This window comes from Sardina pilchardus, chromosome 9 (assembly GCF_963854185.1).
Source record: "Sardina pilchardus chromosome 9, fSarPil1.1, whole genome shotgun sequence".
Lineage (NCBI taxonomy): Eukaryota > Metazoa > Chordata > Actinopteri > Clupeiformes > Clupeidae > Sardina > Sardina pilchardus.
The window spans coordinates 18,614,408-18,632,857 of NC_085002.1; the positions used below are offsets into that span (position 1 = coordinate 18,614,408).

At 42.7% G+C, this 18,450-nt stretch overlaps 2 protein-coding genes across 7 annotated transcripts; both read left to right on the forward strand.

Moving 5' to 3' along the window:
- The first annotated feature begins 531 nt into the window (after positions 1–531).
- Positions 532–9,373, forward strand: hp1bp3 (heterochromatin protein 1, binding protein 3). 3 transcript variants are annotated; one of them, XM_062546094.1, is made up of 12 exons: positions 532–634; positions 1,481–1,566; positions 1,867–2,140; positions 2,544–2,703; positions 4,299–4,442; positions 5,318–5,389; positions 5,752–5,909; positions 6,300–6,390; positions 6,695–6,845; positions 7,034–7,145; positions 7,602–7,757; positions 7,897–9,373. In XM_062546094.1, the coding sequence occupies exons 2-12, from the start codon at positions 1,488–1,490 to the stop codon at positions 8,330–8,332; spliced, it is 1,833 nt and encodes a 610-aa protein (XP_062402078.1). In that variant the 5' UTR covers positions 532–634; positions 1,481–1,487; the 3' UTR covers positions 8,333–9,373. The 3 variants fall into 3 exon arrangements, with proteins under 3 accessions (XP_062402078.1, XP_062402079.1, XP_062402077.1); XM_062546095.1 differs by having other exon boundaries at positions 549–634; positions 1,431–1,566; XM_062546093.1 differs by having other exon boundaries at positions 550–634; positions 1,426–1,566.
- A 553-nt stretch (positions 9,374–9,926) lies between these two features.
- On the forward strand, positions 9,927–18,393 carry sh2d5 (SH2 domain containing 5). Of its 4 annotated transcripts, none has more exons than XM_062546097.1 (10): positions 9,927–10,050; positions 10,700–10,794; positions 10,965–11,045; positions 11,247–11,321; positions 11,758–11,904; positions 12,249–12,452; positions 13,607–13,829; positions 14,217–14,322; positions 17,163–17,322; positions 17,465–18,393. In XM_062546097.1, the coding sequence occupies exons 2-10, from the start codon at positions 10,744–10,746 to the stop codon at positions 17,669–17,671; spliced, it is 1,254 nt and encodes a 417-aa protein (XP_062402081.1). In that variant the 5' UTR covers positions 9,927–10,050; positions 10,700–10,743; the 3' UTR covers positions 17,672–18,393. The 4 variants fall into 4 exon arrangements, with proteins under 4 accessions (XP_062402081.1, XP_062402083.1, XP_062402082.1 ...); XM_062546099.1 differs by having other exon boundaries at positions 9,941–9,960; XM_062546098.1 differs by lacking the exon at positions 9,927–10,050 and adding an exon at positions 10,073–10,203.
- Positions 18,394–18,450: the final 57 nt, after the last annotated feature.

Genomic DNA, 18,450 nt, shown 5'->3' on the forward strand with positions numbered 1-18,450 from the left:
GAGTATTATATTGCATATGGCCATGAATAATAATTCTGTTCAGGCCCACTGAAATTATCCTATTATGTGCAGACTAAGTCTGGTTGTGAGATTCCTAAGAAAGCTACAACCCCTGTGCATGGTTTGAAATTGGCTAATTTCGAAAAGAAAAAGAAATTGTACATTAAATGAGATCCAAATTCCCGCTTCCACTAAGACCATAGACCTAAAGAAAGTGTTAAGACCAGCAATCAGCAAAACAAATTCACTGCACAAAACAAAGTAACGCTCTCAATCTTCCATCACAGATTCCTCTGGGTCGCCTACTCTGATCCAGTAGGCGCTTTAATAGAGTAGCCTACACCCACACGGTCATTTTTTTTTCTCGTATCGCTAAAATCGTGGTCCACATTACATTTGCATTAATCAAGAATATACTGTTGGGTGTTTCTTTCTCGTCTAAATGTGTAAAATACCTAGAAGCTGACAAGTTCCAAAGGTAAGAGTTCATACACAAAGGGCACGCTTGATGACGACACACTGACGTTGCTACGTGTCTGTACGTCCAAAGGGGGAAGGGCACGTCTGAAGAAAGAATTGTAGCTAAGGGGAAAGCAGCTCAGAATAAACAACTAAGTAAACGAGCGTTGGAAAGGTAAGAAAATGTATGGTATTCGAATTAGACAGCACCACGCTGACTACTAAATAACCACGGAACATGCTCTTGCGTTTTTTCCATTGCAATTTTAACTTGCCATCTGCCCAATGCGACGCCATTACTGTGTAGGGTATCGTTAAACAGACAAAATGGCCATTCTCGATTTTTGCATTTGTCTCGAGTACAGTCAAACTAGTCGTGCACCTTCAGTCATGCATTTAATTTGTACTTGCTCATTCTGTGGACACCGAAGTTTTGTTCTGCAGTCAATGAATCAATATACCTTGAATGTGGATAATTGCAAAAAAAATTGCACACGAAATACTTCTTCTGCCCACACCTTATTTTGCATGACATGAATGAAAATGGGCACGCTCTCCGGCGGTTCTAGTTTGCGAAAACACCGATTTTTCATGAAGTCACTCATTTTGGTGCTCACTCCTGTAATAGAGAACACAGATTTATTGTTAGTTTGTTAACTATATATTTTGCCATTCGGCCTCTAATCCTGCAGTACACAGTGTCTCTGATGTATATTTTGGCACACGGTCTGCAATCCTGCAGTAGATAGTTGCAACACACATGGCTCTAACGGCCTGAGTCCTGAGGGCCTTAGTTTATTTCTTGAGGCTGTTGGTAAACTGTGCATGATGGTAATGGTTTTATAGCATCCCTATTTTTTGTTTACATCATATATTTGCACCACATTATGTTCATACCCAACGTGATCACCTTTCACCTGAGACATCTACTTGCACCATCACTGATTCTTCCCCTACCTTGTGCAGCATAGGAGCCTGAATTCGGCCTGTTGGGGTCAACTCTCTTTCTCTGCATGTGCAGGTGAGTTATGCGTAGAGCATCCATACGTCGAGGACCAGGGACTGGGGACGAGCAGGCTCCTGCAGACGGTGCTCCCAAGGCCAAAGGTGTGTGACCACCCCCCCACACACACATACACACACACACATCGCATTTGTGAGAGACTGCATGCATGCACGTTTGTCTTGCAGTGTCATTGTGGGATAATATCTGTTAACAGACTAGACACATATTAACTTCATCCCAAACACATGATTTTATGACAGTGGCAAAACAGACATCGCAAAACTGACCTGAAAGACAGGCAGTTCTTCTTCACGTGCTGTTTAGAAGATACTGTATGGTCATCTATAATGGTGTTGTTGTTGTTGTTGTCTTGTTCTAAAATGCATGTGGTTTTGGATTAGAGTCCACAGCTAACTCTGACGAGGCAGCTCCTATGGAGGAGGAAGCGACCGCGGCAGCCAAGGAGGCCGAGGCCCCAGCCCCTGAAGCCGAGGGAGAGAAGAAGGAGGCGGCGGGGGAGAAAGGAGAAGGAGGAGAAGAGACCCCGGCAGAAGGAGGAGACGGAGGAGCGGTAGAAGGAGAGGCGAAAGACAAAGAGGCGGACGGGGAGGCGAAGGCTGATGGAGAGGCCGCTGAAGAGACTGGGAAGAAGAAGAAATCGAAAGACAAGAAGGAGTGAGTAAATCCCTTTGTTTTGTTTGGGTTGGTGGATGGTTGGCCGACTGGCTGACACGTAGGTTAACCTCCTGACCTGTGAATCGCATGAAGGTCTAAAATACATATGGGTACAATACAGACAGATGACGTAAGTAAACATAAAACATCATAGTTTGGGATTAACTTAAAGTGCCCAAACACTGTAATTATAATTAATTTAGATACAGGTGTTGAAACATGAGTAGGGGGATTGCATGCTCTCCATGCAATGCTTTAGTTAAATTTACTGCGGGAGCTCTCTCCTCCTAGCTCAAATCTTCTTGGACTTGGTGATGTTTTTAATCCAAAGGAAATCCCCACAGTTGCCACAGAACAACGTTTGGCTAATGTTTACATGTGGTGGTGTTTGGGACTGTTGCAGGGACAAAGAGGGCACCAATGAGGTCAAGGTGAAGAAGGTGAAGAAGTCCATCCCGGCCTGGGCCTCCCTGCCCTCCGTCAAGCGCGCAGGCAGCAAGATGGGCACCAAGACGGTCATGCAGCACCCCAAAGTGCACGACATCCTCATCGAAGCTATTCAGGTTTGTGCACACTCACACATCCATCCACATGTGGGGGCCGGGCCCTATGATTCCTGCAATGCGGAAAACGCAGACGGAATCACAGAAATCTACACATGAAAACGGAATTCTCTTATTGACACGGAATTGCACGGAATTTGATATTCTGTTGATACATTTTTTTTTTTTTTAACTGTCTTCTCTTTTATGTCAGTTTTATTTCAGTTTGCTTTGAAACAAAAAGCATATAAGAAGGTCTTTGCCTAAACCGTGACCGAAAGATATTGTTAAATGAGCTGCGTAGCGTAGTAATCATGTCTCGAAAATTAATGTGCGTTGAGTTTGTTGACTGGTGCCTGACAACGAAAATGAGCAATCAGTGGTCCCTGACAATGGTGGCAAAACACTAAACTGCATGACTGGTAGATAATGACTACTATGAGTCTGAAAACGACTAGTTTGCAAGTCAACACATAATTGACCTGACTCTTAAATACACATGTAGTGACCATACAAATCAAAAGGGCAACTTAAGAATGAAGCTAAATCCGTTGCGGGCTAATCCCTTCAGCCTACAAGGCAATGACAAAATCAGTAGATGCTAGACATGAGCTTATGGAAGATTTTAGCAATGTGTGCATTATGCAATGTCAGTTTCTTGAAACATTGCAAGCAGTCCCATTCCCAGATGCCAATGTCAGCAGACACACAGACCCACCTGACAAGAGATTGTCACTGACAAGAGAATGCAACACCAAGCACCTTACCAACATGTAGACATACTTCAGTGGAGATGTGTGCTAACAATGGTTGCCTAAATGCTTTAGAAAGCAACGCATATTTAAAATGAAACATGAATCTACAAAAAAGCTGGCTAGTTTTTAGCTGTGGAAAATGTTGAGTTACAAAGTGCCCTTTTATTGGGATCTAAACTTGCAGCCTAGTTATGGCCATGTAGTTGAAGTTATGTAGGCCCTAACTGTTGTTTTTGTGCAAAGATGTTTAGAACTGAATGATTGGTTTTGCCAAATATTTAGAAAGCTGAATTGTCTGTCATTGAGTTTTTATAGGTGAAGACATCTTAGAAGTAAAAAAAAAAAAATTAAATCTGAAAAAAAAAAAACAGAATTTGGAAAAATAATAAAACTGATTTCATAGGGCCCAACACATGCACTGGGAAGGGGTAACCACTTGCATTCAGTCTCGTTGTGTTATGAGAGGCCATCGTGTTATGACGAGATTAGACTGACCTTGCCAGTGTACACTGTTTTAGATTGGTGTGCTCAGCGTTAAGTTTTAAAATGGCAGGGGGGGAAAAAAGTAGGTGCACCAATTCAGTGTTTCATCTAGTCAAATGAATACGGTAGCCTATCTTTTGGACAGGATATAATTAAAGTAATTAACATAACAAGTGCAAAATGGGGCTTATTTGTCTCTGCTGAAAACATGTTTGAAAAAGCAGTCTATACAAATGTGATGCGAGAACAAGAATTATTTTTCATCCAAGGTTCATCAAGGGTTCAGACAAAGTGTCTCTGAAAGGAATGACAATAGTGATGGTGAGAATGAGTCATGAGACGTGCGAGTGCTGATCATATATTTTCTCTCTCTTACAGAGCTCCAAGGAGAGAAGTGGTACGTCTGTCTTTGTCATCCTGAAGTACATCATGAGTAAATATGCCTTTCTGGAGCTGGACAAAAGGAAATTCCTTCTCAGGCAGTCTATGAAGCGACTGGTGGAGAAAGGGGCCATCAAACAGGTAGCATGTCCTACATGTACCATTTCAAAGCAGCCAATCACTACGTTTCCATGGACACGATAGAGTAGTGAAGAGGTCAATTTATGTATGCAGACCCGAAAGTTTGAATGTCATAATGGAATTAATTGATGGGTGAAAGCATAGTCATACTCAAAGAAGCAGGTTTCTTTTTTCTGGATTAGGCAATAACCAGAATATGGTCCTTAATTGGAATATGGTGTGCATGAACCCTTCATGTGTCATTTGGATAGGAAATTAGTTTGTTGTGTGTAGTCATATTAAAGGGATAGTTCGGGTTTTAAGACACGAAGTTATATGGGTTCCCTGTCAGCAACGTTGTGCATCAGCACTGACTTACCCCGCAACAGCGTCCTGTGAGCCGAGATCCAGCCAGTTTTTGATGCTGAAGAAAGTAGTCCGGCAAGTTTCTGGGGTCACGAAAGTAAAGTGTTTTTCTTCTCAAAACCATATGCGTTCAAAAGAGTGATATATTTGCACCACAAAAACGTTGTCCAGGAAAAATTCAAACCTCGTTATCACTTACTTATTTTTCGCGATTCCTATCACTGCGCGCTACTGACAGCTGGACAACGTTTTTGTGGTGCAAATATATCACTCTGTTGAACGCATATGGTTTTGAGAAGAAAAACACTTTACTTTCGTGACCCCAGAAACTTGCCTGACTACTTTCTTCAGCATCGGGGGGTAAGTCAGTGCTGATGCACAACGTTGCTGACAGGGAACCCATATAACTTCGTGTCTTAAAACCCGAACTATCCCTTTAAATACACCGTTTCACTTTGTGATTACATTCTGATTTCACACTTGGCATGAACTTTCACACTTGGCATGAACTATGTCTCTGTCCCACACAGCTGAAGGGAAAAGGCTTTGCTGGGAGTTTCGCAATTGGAAACTTATCAGCTGTCTCCAACTCTGGCAATAAGGTAACATAAAACCCTGGTGTTTTTCTCCGCCATGCAGCTGTCTATCTTGCATTTCATCATTTTTAGATTTTCAGCAGTAGGCAAATTGGATGATCATCTCCAAATAGACGTGATCATCCCTAAAGGATTGCTGAGCATTGCTCGCAGTAAAAGAAAAAGATCCGATTCCTTACACTTCTATTTGTTAATTGTAATCGACTCATTTGGAAAGTTTAAAGTCAAGGAACACTTTATTCATAATAAAAATGTATAAATTCATTCTTTATTCATAATATACTAGTTGTCAAATAGTGATTGTAAATGGAGATGTAAATGTATCCAGCATGTGGCACTGACCTGTGTTTGTTGTTGCTGTTGTGTAGAGACTTGCGGTGGTGGTGGCTCCAGGTGTGAAGGCAGAGACACTGGGTGATTGCCTGCCTCTCATCATGACACGCCTCTGTGAGCCCAAAGAGGCCTCCTATCTGCTCATCAAGAAATACCTGGCTGAACACTACCCACTAATGGATGTAGAGAAGAGGTAAGGTTGATTGATGGTGCCCTCTTGGTCACTGCTGGGAGGGTCCCAGTTTGTTTTGTTTATTCGTAGGTCTGTGATTCTATTCTTATACTTGTCAGAAAATTAATTCTTCGATACCAGGGGTTCAGGAGTTGGAGAGTTAGCTTCAGCCAGTTAGCATCATGGTTTGCCGCCACCGTTTTTAAAATGCCATCCGACGAGCGTCAGCTATTTACCGTCGACTAAGAATGGGGCCGAACTTCTTTTCTCTCTCTAGTTCTACATAATGCATCCATGGTCTATATGTGTGTCCTACCTAAGTTGCAGGTGTTCACATTGTTTGTTTAAAGTAGGGGATGTTGTATTGGTTGATGGTGAGCATGCTCAGAGATGTGTGTGGTTCCTCTGCAGACCAGATATTCTGAAGAACGGCCTGCAGAGAGCAGTGGAGAGGGGACAGCTGGAACAGATCACTGGCAAGGGAGCTACTGGAACATTCCAGGTATGTGAGGGCCAATGCCTCACTCTGCTTGCTCTGTTCCACAAGGACACATCAAGGGCACATCAATGTCTCTTTACCTCGGCAGTAATGCACATGTGCTCATATATATATCCAGTCCTTTTGAGTGCATGTACTGTAGATAAAATGTGTCGTCAAGAACATGGACAGCATGTCAGATGCCAATGCCGCCTAGCTAGTTAATAAGTAGTACCTATGTGTTATTCCATATGGTTTTCTAGTATAACATGTTTATGTTTTATATATATACAGTATATATATGTTTTTGTGTTGTTTTGCCCTACAGCTGAAGAAAACTGGGGACAAACCTGCAACTGTCCTTGAGGATGCTATAGTGACCGCCATCATAGCCATGAACGAGCCGAAGTCCTGCAGCATCAACACACTCCGCAAGTTCCTCATCGAAAGCCACAAGGACCGAAAGGAGTACCTCTTAAGTAAGACTGTAGTTACACATCCAAGTCACAATGCGCAAAGGTTTCATGAAGATCTGGATATTTTTTCATGAGCAGGATAGGCTTTCTCAGAAAATACACAGCTGTTGAGCTACACAAATGACCATTCACATATCAACTTGTTCCACATATGACTGATCGTGACCGTACACTTCGTTTTCACCTGCTAGTGAACCAGCTGAAGAGAACCTTGGAGAAGGGCAAGACTATGGGCTGGATCGAACAGATCACGGGCCACGGGCTAAGTGGAAGCTACCAGCTTTCCTACCCCTACTACCCAAGGTAAATCACAGCATGACGAAACCTACACTCAACATGAAACACCTTGGAGCTTGCACTAGGAAGCAGTATTTTGGGCTGAGCAAGATCAGGTTTATATCTGGGTTTTCGGTGTGGCAAGGATGGCTCACTTCTTATTGAGGTACATCTCCGTAGTAAGTTGTGCTGATTGCATGAACATGAACACAACTAGTTTAAGTAGTTGTCGACTACTGTCGCTGTTTGACTGATTTGTACAGTTTGTAGACCCCTGCTGTCTGAAATGAGCTCATCTGAAGTTGTACTTGAACTAATAGGTGGGATGGGGTCAGGTGAGGCAGAACAGATGTTCTTTGTTTCAAAAACATTTTTTAATTGTTAACCTTAGTTTGTGTTGGAGGGTGGGGGGATATAAGTGTAATCCTATTACACTTTTTAAAGATTGTGAGTGGTCCTGATCATCTTTCTCTCCATCCACAGCCCAGCCATCCTGTTTCCAGATAAGATTGCAAAACAGAAGAAAAAGGAGGAAGAGAAGGCCAAACGCAAGAGGATGGCAGACTCGGAGGATGAGGAGTCTGAGGAAGAGTCTGAGGAGGAGGAAGATTCTGAAGACGATGAGCCCCCTCGTAAAAGGTCAGACATTTTTCCTTTCAAATATCTCCCTAAAGTTAACCCTAAAAACTCCAAAACAAATTCAGAATTGCATTAAGTGGTCATTATGGCATGCACTATGGTATTTCATTTTTGTTTGTTTGTTTGTTTGTTTTTTCAGGGGACAACAGAGGCGGCCAGCCCCTAAGGCCCGCTCCGCAGCCCCCCAGAGGAGGGGCAAGCCTGCCAGCCGGAAACCCCCTGCCAAACGGTCGGCCCCACCGCCCAAGAGGGCGGCGCCACCCGCTAAGAAAAAGGCCCCTCCCCCCGCCAGGAAGCCCGCGGCCAAGAAGGCGGCCCCGCCGGCCAAAGCCACGCCCGTGAAGAAAGCCGCCCCAGCTCGCACGCCCAAGACGCCCGTCGCCAAGAAGCTGACCAGCAGAGTGGCCAAGCGGCCTCCGGGCAAGAAGGCACCGGCCAGGGCAGCAAAAGCGGATGAGACAGAAAAGGCCAAGGCGGCCAAATCGCCAGAGCCGGCCAAGGCCAAGAGGGCCAAAGCAGAGCAACCAGCAAAGGCCAAACCAGCTGCCCGCAAGTCCACTCGAGTGAAGAAGTGAGCTTTGGCGAGCGAGGCTCACCGTTTGGAGACGTTTACTCGTAGCTCAGTAGACTGTTGTGCTTTGCCTCCCTGCCCCCCTTTCTCGATCTATTCTTCTTTTTTTACTTTATATTTTTTGTATAGCTTCATCCTTCCTCCCTTGTCGGAGGCCTTGTAACGTGATCAGATGGATGAACAATGATGTCAGTTTGTTCATAGAAATACTTTTCCAGTCGAGTCTCAATTTTGAAGGTCATGGTGTTGTGTTAGTTCTGTGTTTTTCTTTTTTCTTTTTTTTCTTTCTTTTAAAAAAAATACATTTCCAATGGTAAAACTGTTCTTTGTTTCAAACTCAAGGAACCTCAGAGGATCGATCGGTTTTTAGTATTATATCGTACTAAATCTAACTCAAGTGGTTAGAAGTTCAGTTTGCCTCTTACTGCTCAGTATATGTACTGTATTTGAGACGTTGATCTTTTTTGTTGTTCTGTTCGGACCGTTTTGTTTGTTTTTTTGACACAGTGTGAAGTTTCGGTTGATATTTCTGAAAGGTAAAGGTTTTGGTCACCATAGGCTCTTATTGTGAGATTTGTTAAGAGAAGGTAGCATTATTGGCTTTGGTGATGGAAGTTTTTCATATTTGAGAGTGAGCAAGGGTGTACTCAAGCATGAGATTGTACTTCAGAAATGTTGATTTAATAAGCTCTCTTTCTGTTCAAAGAACATTATGTGAAGACTATCCCTGTCTGCATTGGCCAGACTAAATTGGAAGTTTGTTCTTCTGCTGACAACAGTACAAATGAAAATGTTAAATAATTAGTTTAATTTGTGTGTGTGATCGTCTGTTAAAAGATAGACCATAAAATTGTTTTCTTTGTCATATAGTCATGACTTCAATACAGCACACAAAAGTTATATTCGATTATATTCTATGTATTAGTGAATCCATGAGGATAAGACAGCTTTTGTTCCCATGAGCTTGGCTCATGCTCTGCATGCTGTTAATCTTTCACTGATCTGCTTTTCTGTAGTCATTAATAAAGTGACTATATTTGTACTATCTTATGTGTTCTTTATGTATATATAGTTGTCCCACCAGTGAACATGAAAACAGTGATGCATGGATTTAAGACATTTGTGCGAGATCATCATTTTCAGAAATATGTATCATATTTTGTATAAATCCATTCCCTTGTGCATTATCTCTTTTGAGTATCTTTAAGTCATGTCTTCATACAAAGAAATTGGAAGCCTAGGGCTATATTGCAAGTTGCAACAATGCGATTGCCTTTTGCTTTACTTTTACTGTTAAAGGAATCGTATACATAGCAAAACATCATAGAGTAAAGTTTTGTTTATATCTTGCGCAAGCGCAAGCCTATTTGATGTCAACCATCCACGTTTCTAATTCTCCTACTTGCCGCTACATGTTGCAAGAGAAATATGCATAAAATAGCCCACACAGTTAGGCTACAATTGATTTCAACCGTCCAATTCCTCTCGACAGTCAAAGGAAAATTATATGTGTTTTCGAACAGAATTGCCAATTAATATTCTGAATTAATGATTAACCCACGCTATTACTTCCGAAGACTATCTGAGTAATTTCCCATGTGCGCACATTAGGGCGGAGACGGTGCTGATAAGGTGAGTCATTTCAGACTTGCGAAATAGGTGCACTTTCGTCTATGAGCTGTCTGGCACTACGACCCTCTCAGTGTGGTATTCACCTCCACGGTAAGTGGAAAAATATTAAACCGCATTTGATAGAAGGCATAGGCTACATATTATGGTATGGGCTACCGACAGTGAATAATTTTCAGTGAGTCAAACTCTGCTAGAACTGTGAACGACGGTGCTGCCGGGAGAATTTGGCGTGTTGCTGCCGAGGTGCGTGTGAAATGTAGGCTATGATCGCTTATCTTAAGTCTTAATGGGCACTTCCTCCATAATTGCCTCCGTTGTTTTTGATGAACGTTTGTTCGTGTATTTACATACTTTTTCTATGAATTGGTCATATAGGCTAGTGTTGGCTTGGGAAGAAGGATTGTCAACATTCCTCACTGGCGTTGTTGTAGCCTAGGAAGTTTTTGCCAATTTGACCAAACTTGTCATAGCCTATCTTATCCTTCAATAAAAGCGTATCAGACAGTGTCAGTCACGGTAAAAAGCTTTGTGTTGATGAGTGTTTGTGAGGACTGGAGATTGAATCTTAATTGTATCGGTACCTTTCGCCGACTGTAACCACAGCCCACTGCTCAACCGTGCAGAGCAGAATGCAAAAGTGTGGGTTGGCTTTCACAACTTGCTCAGATCAGCTCAGATATTGTTTGCACTTCCTCTTTGTTCTTACTCAATCACATATGTGCCTATATGTTCTCGACAGAACATTGAGAGCCAGCAAAAGAAAACTGAATCAAAGCAATCATCATGTGTGACGGACCAACCAGGGAGGACGGCACAGTCACCAGGTCTGCTGAGGTAGGCTGTAACAGGTTAGGTGACATTTTGGCCTCTCACAGAGGTAGCCTACAGATGCCAGTGGATATTTGAGGGGGGCTATAGGCTACTGAGCAGCATATTCATATGTGGTCCCAAAACGTGAGATGTATGTTTTTTTGTGTGTTGACATTTGTTCCTCATGTGCACAGTATGTTGGCTCGTTTCCTGTGGATGATCAATCCTTGGACGAGCAGATTCAACAGCTGCACATACAGCTGAAGGCTCTCAGGGTGAGTGTGCTTGTGTGTCAGCAGTTTGTAGTGGACAACAGAGCCAAAAATACAAAAAAGAGATGATGGCTGCAGACTACATTTGTTCTGTGTGTGTGTGTGTGTGTGTGTGTGTGTGTGTGTGTGTGTGTGTGTGTGTGTGTGTGTGTGTGTGTGTGTGTGTGTGTGTGTGTGTGTGTGTGTGTGTGTGTGTGTGTGTAGAATTCCAAGAAAAGGAGGCCAGTCTCGCTGAAGTTCTCCATTAAAGGACTGAAAATATATGATGAGGATGAGACGGTAAGAACTTCATAGAAAGGTGTGGTTTCAGAATAAGCCATCAAAACACTTTTTTTGGAAAGTTTTTAAAGGTCAAATCATTATTTACTTTTCTGCTTGCGGTTTTCAGTTCATGAAATGAAATACTGACTGCAACAGTGCATGTTAAATTGTACCACTCCCTGATCAGCTATGCATCCATAACAAGACCTTATTGCCTTTGCATGTGGACAATTTCAGGACCGTAAACTTACTAGCTGTCTAAATCATTTATTGCACTACTGTTTTTGTTCAAAGTGCCATTCAGATAAGCTACATACAGTAAAGAGATTTAAGACACACCACCACATAATCAATTGTCAATATATCACTGCGGCATGTGTCCAGATGCTGTGGTTCTTGATTAGAGCTTTGGAGAACATCAAATGAAACGGCCTCTGTTCTGCCTCATCCTCAGACACTCCTCATGGCCCACGCGATGCGGAGGATCTCCCTATCCACCGCTCGGCCGTCCGACTCCCAGTTCGCCTTTGTTTCCCACAACCCAGGCAGCAGTGACACCCAGCTCTACTGCCACCTTTTCAAGGCCAGACATGCCAGAGCGGTAGGTGGTCCACCCCCAGTCTGGTTCTTGCATTAGCCCGCTTTTTGGGGCATGTGGGAGATGTTTCTATTAAAAGAAAGTCAGGGGTTGTGGCTGTTGAACAAATGGAAATTATATCAACACCGCATGCAGTCTTTTGAAGCCTCAGTATAGTGAATAAAGCATTATTGTTTCAAATTGCTCATTCTGATCTTCTGATCTGACTCCATCTTTTTTTTCATGGGCATGAGTCTGTCCAAGCAGTCTTCTTCTTCTTTTTAAAAAGAAGAAGACTGATTTGTTTGTTTGTTTATTTGTTTGTCTATCTCTCTCTCTCCTTCTTTATGTCCTCCTGGACGGTCCAGGCTCAGTTCCTGAACCTGCTGCTATGCCGGTGCTTCCAGCTCTTCTACCTGGAGTGCCACCCGGAGGAGGCTCAGGACGAGTCGTCTGAAGGGAAGAAGCTAACACGCGTCCCCTCGCTCCTCAACCAGGGCTTCCCCCTCAGCGTCAGCGCCCTGGTCTCCTTCAGGCGAGCCCCTTTCCTGGGACTCTTCCCAGGGGCCAAGGTCAGGATCACATGGGTTGACGGATATGAGGGAGTGAGGGGGGGTGGGGATTTTTCAGGTGACAGTCAATCTGCTTAGGCTTTTGTGTTCTTTGTTTTGTGAAGTCAAGTGTCACTTTACATGGAAGAGGAAGTCCCCATTATTATGGTTTACGGTCTATGGTCTACGCCTGTTTTATATTTGTATGTGGGAAGCTGCTATTGTGCATTTCATTTTATGAATGATGTTGAATGATGGTCAACTATTGTTATTCTTCTGCTTCAATGTTTGTTCAATGTCCTTTTAGTCTTCATGACCGTACTGACTACTGAGAGTGATGGACATTATCCGCATTATCCGATCATTTCTGTTCTCATCCTGTTACACTGCACTCTTTTGTTGACATCTTTTTTGGGGTGTGTCGACTCGGCTCAGTTTCCAGTGTACCATTAATAATGTCCGTCTGCATTCCAAGGGAAACCACTGCTGCTGAAAATGTAAAAAAAAAAAGCGGATAAGGAGACATTAGGAAATCTGGAGTGCATGCATACGTTCTTGGGATTCTTTCTGGTTTTCCCTTTTGGTTGTCTGCAGTGTTTGTATCTCTGTCCCTTCCTTCAACTCTATTCCCTGTTCCGATCCTTAGATCCTGCCCCACCTAAACTATTGTCCCCTTACCTTAAAGTGGGCTTGTATCCAGTGTTCACTCTCGTATAGCCTGTAGGTTAGCTTCACTCCACCAGCCTGTACCACTCCCCTAATGTTGCCTGTGTCCTGCCACACGTTATCTGGGATAAGATTAGAGGGCAGCTGGTTTCTTGGGGACAAAAGGGATATCTACTGTACTGTGGACAGGTCTTGCCTTTTTGTGAGGCAACTGTGTGGTGGTAGTATCTGTAGGGGTTCATCATCTTGTAATGCACCGTTTAATAATATTTCATATTGGTGCATGGTTTATGGTGTTGGATGACAGTAAACAGATCAAATGTTTTAATGTTTTTTTTTGTTGTTTTTTTTTAAATGTGCATTTTTAAAAGCTTTAAATTCCCAATGTGTATGAATTGTGCTATATAAATAAACTTGCCTTGACTTGCCTAACCATTTATACTGCATTAACATGTCTTTATGTCATGTGTTGATAAAAGTGAACGTATGCTCTTTCCTCCGTTGTTTAGACCCCATCCAAGCCCAGCACACCGGAGCCACCACAGCAGAAGCAGCAGAAGCAGCAGCAGCAGCCCCAGAACAGCACCCCAGAGGACGGCCCCATCACCTCACCCACGCTAGTGCGCAAGAAGGCCATCCGCAACAAGGGCCTGAGCTCCGGAGCCTACCGCTCCTTCACCTACACGCCACTCAAACAGCGGCAGCTACAGGAGCGGATGAACCACACGAAAGGTGGGGCTGGGGTGTGGCGAACGCTCTCAAAGGTCAAAGAGTTCATTAGGTAACGTAGACATTCAATTCGGAGTCGGGCACCCAGGTGATGGAGCACTCCATGGTGTGGGTGATGGACTGATCACAGATGGTCCTTTCTTATCTTGTTTGGACACTCAAGGCCACTCAAATCACCGGGATTACACTGGTTTTAGATTTTGTGGATTTACAGTCATTTTGAGTAGCCAAATAATTGCTTATTTACTAACACAATGTTTAGCTTTATTTCCCCTCTTGCTGAAGACACTTCAGTTATATGTTTGGAAAATGTCCTCAAAAGTAAATAAACATGGTAAGATTGGAGCCGCTGGGGGTTTCAGGAATGTTCTATTTGCGTGTGTGAAACAGGAAAGGAGGAGCTAGATGGTCCAGTGCGGCATGTGCGTACCCCAAGTCTGGCCGAGTCCGAAGAAGCGTTGGCTCAAGCGGTGTGGTGCTCGGCTGGGCTCTCTAGGTAAGTTGCCTGCCTCAGGTGGATTCATCTCTGTCTGGCTGGCGGCTCTCTTTCTCCCCCTTTCCCCTCCAAACAGTCTTGTGAGTCCTGTGAACAATGCAGGACGTCCAGATACAGTATCTCTTAAGATGTCTCACACTGTTCATGACAAGTCTACACAGCGGTATATTGTCTGGTGTGTGGGGTCTCCTTTCAAAATGAATGGCATGAAAGCAAAGCAATATTCTGGAGCACCTCTTTGCCATAGTGAAATGACATAAGAGCCATAAGAGTGCTGGAAAACGCATGAAACATGTGAAAATCAAATATGCGACCTGTGCTGGGCTGTGATGCCCACACACACCTGCTATTTACCCTAAAATGCACAAATCTAGGTGGTAGATTAGCCTGGTTCCGCCTTCCTACATACTTCCACTCAGTTTTCATTTCCCTTCACTACGTAGTCTGGGTCTGCGGTATATTCGCAGGTTTTCTCAAGACAAAAATGTGCAGGTCCAATCAGCGAACAGAGGGAGTAGCTGAGAACGATGAGCTGAGAACAAGTCACATCACGACCAAACGTTAGCGATTGGTTATTGCAGATCTGAGTGGCTCTGGGCAGATCCAATAGTTTTATCCATATCAACATCTACAGTGCCTATAGAAAGTTATCATACCCTTTTGAAATAGTTACTTTTTTTGTCTTACAGCCTGAAATCAAAACCCATTTTAAAAAAAATCTTTTCCAGTTTTATTTACAAATGTAGCTGTACAACATCAAAATAATGAAAAAAAAGTAAACAGTTCTGAAAATTAATAAAAAATTAAAAACTAGAATAACAGGGTTGGAAAAGTCATCATACCCCTGACTTAATACTTTGTCAAGCTTCCTTTTGCTTTCATTACAGCCATCAATCTGTTTGGATATGTCTCTATTATAGCTTTGCACACCTAGACAGGGGAATATTTTCCGTGCAGAATTGTTCAAATTTAGTCAAATTCTGTAGGGAATGGCGATGGACTGCTCTCTTCAAGTCAATCCACATATTTTCTATAGGATTTAAGTCAGGGCTCTGACTCTGCCACTCAAGGATATTCACCATCCTATCCTTAAGCCACTGCTTTGTTCTTTTGGCAGTATGTTTAGGATTTTTGTCGTGTTGGAAGGCGAATGACCTCCCCATCCTCAGCTGTTTAGGAGAGGGACGCAGGTTTTCCTCAAGAATTTTGGTGTACTTGGCAACATCCGTTTTCCCTTCTATCCTGACCAATTGCCCAGTCCCCGCTGAAGAGAAACATCCCCAAAACATAATGTTGCCCCCACCATGCTCCAAAGTAGGTATGGTGTGTTTTGGGTGTGTATACTGTGTTTGGTTAGCGCCTGGAGCTCAGTCCAAAATCTTCAATCTTAGTCTCCAAAAAGTTCGATCTTAGTCTCATCTGACCATATAAGCTTTTTCCACATGGTAGCAGAATATTCCAGATGTGTTTTTGCACTGAACTCCAAGCGCAATGTTTGGCGAAAACCAACACAGTACACCACCCAAAACACACCATACCTAGTGTGAAGCATGGTGGGGGCAACATTATGTTGTGGGGATGTTTCTTTTCAGCGGGAACTGGGCAATTGGTCAGGATAGAAGGGAAAATGGATGCTGCCAAGTACACCCACATTCTTAAGGAAAACCTGCGTCCCTCTCCTAGACAGCTAAGGATGGGGAGGTCATTCGCCTTCCAACACGACAAAAATCCTAAACATACTGCCAAAAGAACAAAGCAGTGGCTTAAGGATAGGATGGTGAATATCCTTGAGTGGCAAAGTCAGAGCCCTGACTTAAATCCTATAGAAAATATGTGGATTGACTTGAAGAGAGCAGTCCATCGCCATTCCCTACAGAATTTGACTAAATTTGAACAATTCTGCACGGAAAATTGGGAAAATATTCCCCTGTCTAGGTGTGCAAAGCTATAATAGAGACATATCCAAACAGATTGATGGCTGTAATGAAAGCAAAAGGAAGCTTTACAAAGTATTAAGTCAGGGGTATGATGACTTTTCCAACCCTGTTATTCTAGTTTTTCATTTTTTATTAATTTTCAGAACTGTTTACTTTTTTTTCATTATTTTGATGTTGTACAGCTACATTTGTTAATACAACTGGAAAAGATTTTTTTTTTAAATGGGTTTTGATTTCAGGCTGTAAGACAAAAAAAGTAACTATTTCAAAAGGGTATGATGACTTTCTATAGGCACTGTATATCCGCATTCAAGGAAGTTCACGCTTTGCAATGGAAAGTGGCCAGACTCTCTGTACATTGAAGGTATGAGAGTATGGTAGGACCAGGCTAGTGGTAGATAGCCAATATATTTTATAACTTTCATAACATTAGGCCTCCATATAACCAAGCTGATCTGTCCCCTGAATGACACACAAAAGTAAAACAGGTGGCAGTATGTAGTCTTGCATATCTATTTCCAAGAAGTTGTCAACAGTGTGTTGTCAAAGATTTTATATGATACATAGGCGGAACTTTGATGTAGTTGATGATGAATGAAGAATGGTAGAGTACCTGCCAAAAAGGCACAGTTTTTGAAGGTACCTTACTAAATGGAGGTTTTACCGTTATTTAACTAAGAAATAGTGTCAGAAAAAAACATACCCTTTATAAGCGTATGTGTAAAAATGGTGTTTTAAAGCAAATGGTTTTCATGTGTCAATGTCAGGGTTCATTGTTCACCCTAAATATAAGGGATAAGACTGGTGGGAGCTGGGCCTGGGACACTATGTTGTTACTGGAGCTTTACATGTCTCAACTGTTGGCCCTGACTGACTGAAGCCATGTTCTCTTCTGATCATCAGTGACAGCAGCTCTGCCCTGCTCGCGGAGGACGTGCTTGGTGCCTACCTGCTGTGCCCCCATCCCAAGAAACCCAGTCGTGGCACCCTCATCATCCGTTTCCCCTCCGGCCTGGCCGTCCAGGTCATCAAGAACACCTCCAAGGGCAAATACCTGCTGGAGGTTTGTGCTGATTACTTCACTTACATATGCAGCATTCCATTGCTGTTCTTTTCTTGTTGACCAATATGTGTTATTTTGCTATTCATTTCCTTAAAAATGACATTGCTTTCATATCTCCCTCCATATCCCTCTCTTCTTGCAGGGATGCCACATCGAGTTTGAAAGCATTTCAACCCTAATAGATTACTACACGGAATACAGAGGGGAATTGGAATGCCATCTGAGCTGTGCACGAGTGAACCACTGCTATGAGTGGGAGGAGAATGTCAGCAAATCCCAGACTGAACTAACACAGTTTAACCACAAGAGGGTCATGCCTAAGAATGGTCGCGGGAAAAGCTGGATCTGAATTCTTTATTTTGAGTTTGCGTGGTGAAGGTGGCCTAGGTCTATCTGGTAGACTAGGCCTACTGGAGGCTTAAACTTTTAAACACTTTTTAAAGAAGTTTGATTACTTCAGGTACATTTGGGAATTGGTCTGTGATTCTATTCTTCTTGTTCGGAGTATATGGACTTGGTGATAGGCTACTCACTTTTAGCCTGTGTGGCACTTTTCTTTCAATCATATGGTTCCTTAGCACTTGTTTTCTATCTGCTGTAGCCTATATGTTATTTATTATTTGTGGGTTTTGGGAATGTCACACTTTTCTATATGATCAATAGCCAATATGATCATTTTACCTAAGAGTCATTAATATTTACGTTGTCCTTTATGCATGTGTAGACTAACATTTCACAATTCTGTAGCATAGGATCTATTGTTAGGCAGATATGCCAACTAAACAGCAAATTCAATGTAGCCTACCATTCTTATATCATGAATATGTGATATTTCTGGTTACTGACATTTTATGAATGATTACTGGTAACACACATGTAGTCCCTACTCAGGTTCCTCTGTGACTGACATTTTGTTGATTTTTTTGTATGTGCCAGTTTTTATGTTGTAGCCCTATATGGCTGAAGTCAACTTTTATGAAGTTTTTACTGTCCTCCATTTTCAAGGACTTATATCCACATTTTGTAGTTGACCTCATATATATTTTTTATAAACCATGTCTTTAACTACAATTTTGTTTCACGAGATTTATTTTGGTATGAGGTATGAGTTGCTAGCTAGTAAATTAA

Excerpts from the sequence above, each read along its gene's own strand:
- hp1bp3 (XM_062546094.1), top strand. The coding sequence starts at position 1,488 with ATGCGTAGAGCATCCATACGTCGAGGACCAGGGACTGGGGACGAGCAG. Across the intron at positions 5,390-5,751 it reads TCTCCAACTCTGGCAATAAG|AGACTTGCGGTGGTGGTGGC; the intron begins GTAACATAAAAC and ends GCTGTTGTGTAG. Across the intron at positions 7,146-7,601 it reads TCCTACCCCTACTACCCAAG|CCCAGCCATCCTGTTTCCAG; the intron begins GTAAATCACAGC and ends CTCCATCCACAG.
- sh2d5 (XM_062546097.1), top strand. The coding sequence starts at position 10,744 with ATGTGTGACGGACCAACCAGGGAGGACGGCACAGTCACCAGGTCTGCT. Across the intron at positions 14,323-17,162 it reads TGCTCGGCTGGGCTCTCTAG|TGACAGCAGCTCTGCCCTGC; the intron begins GTAAGTTGCCTG and ends TCTGATCATCAG. Across the intron at positions 17,323-17,464 it reads AGGGCAAATACCTGCTGGAG|GGATGCCACATCGAGTTTGA; the intron begins GTTTGTGCTGAT and ends CTCTTCTTGCAG.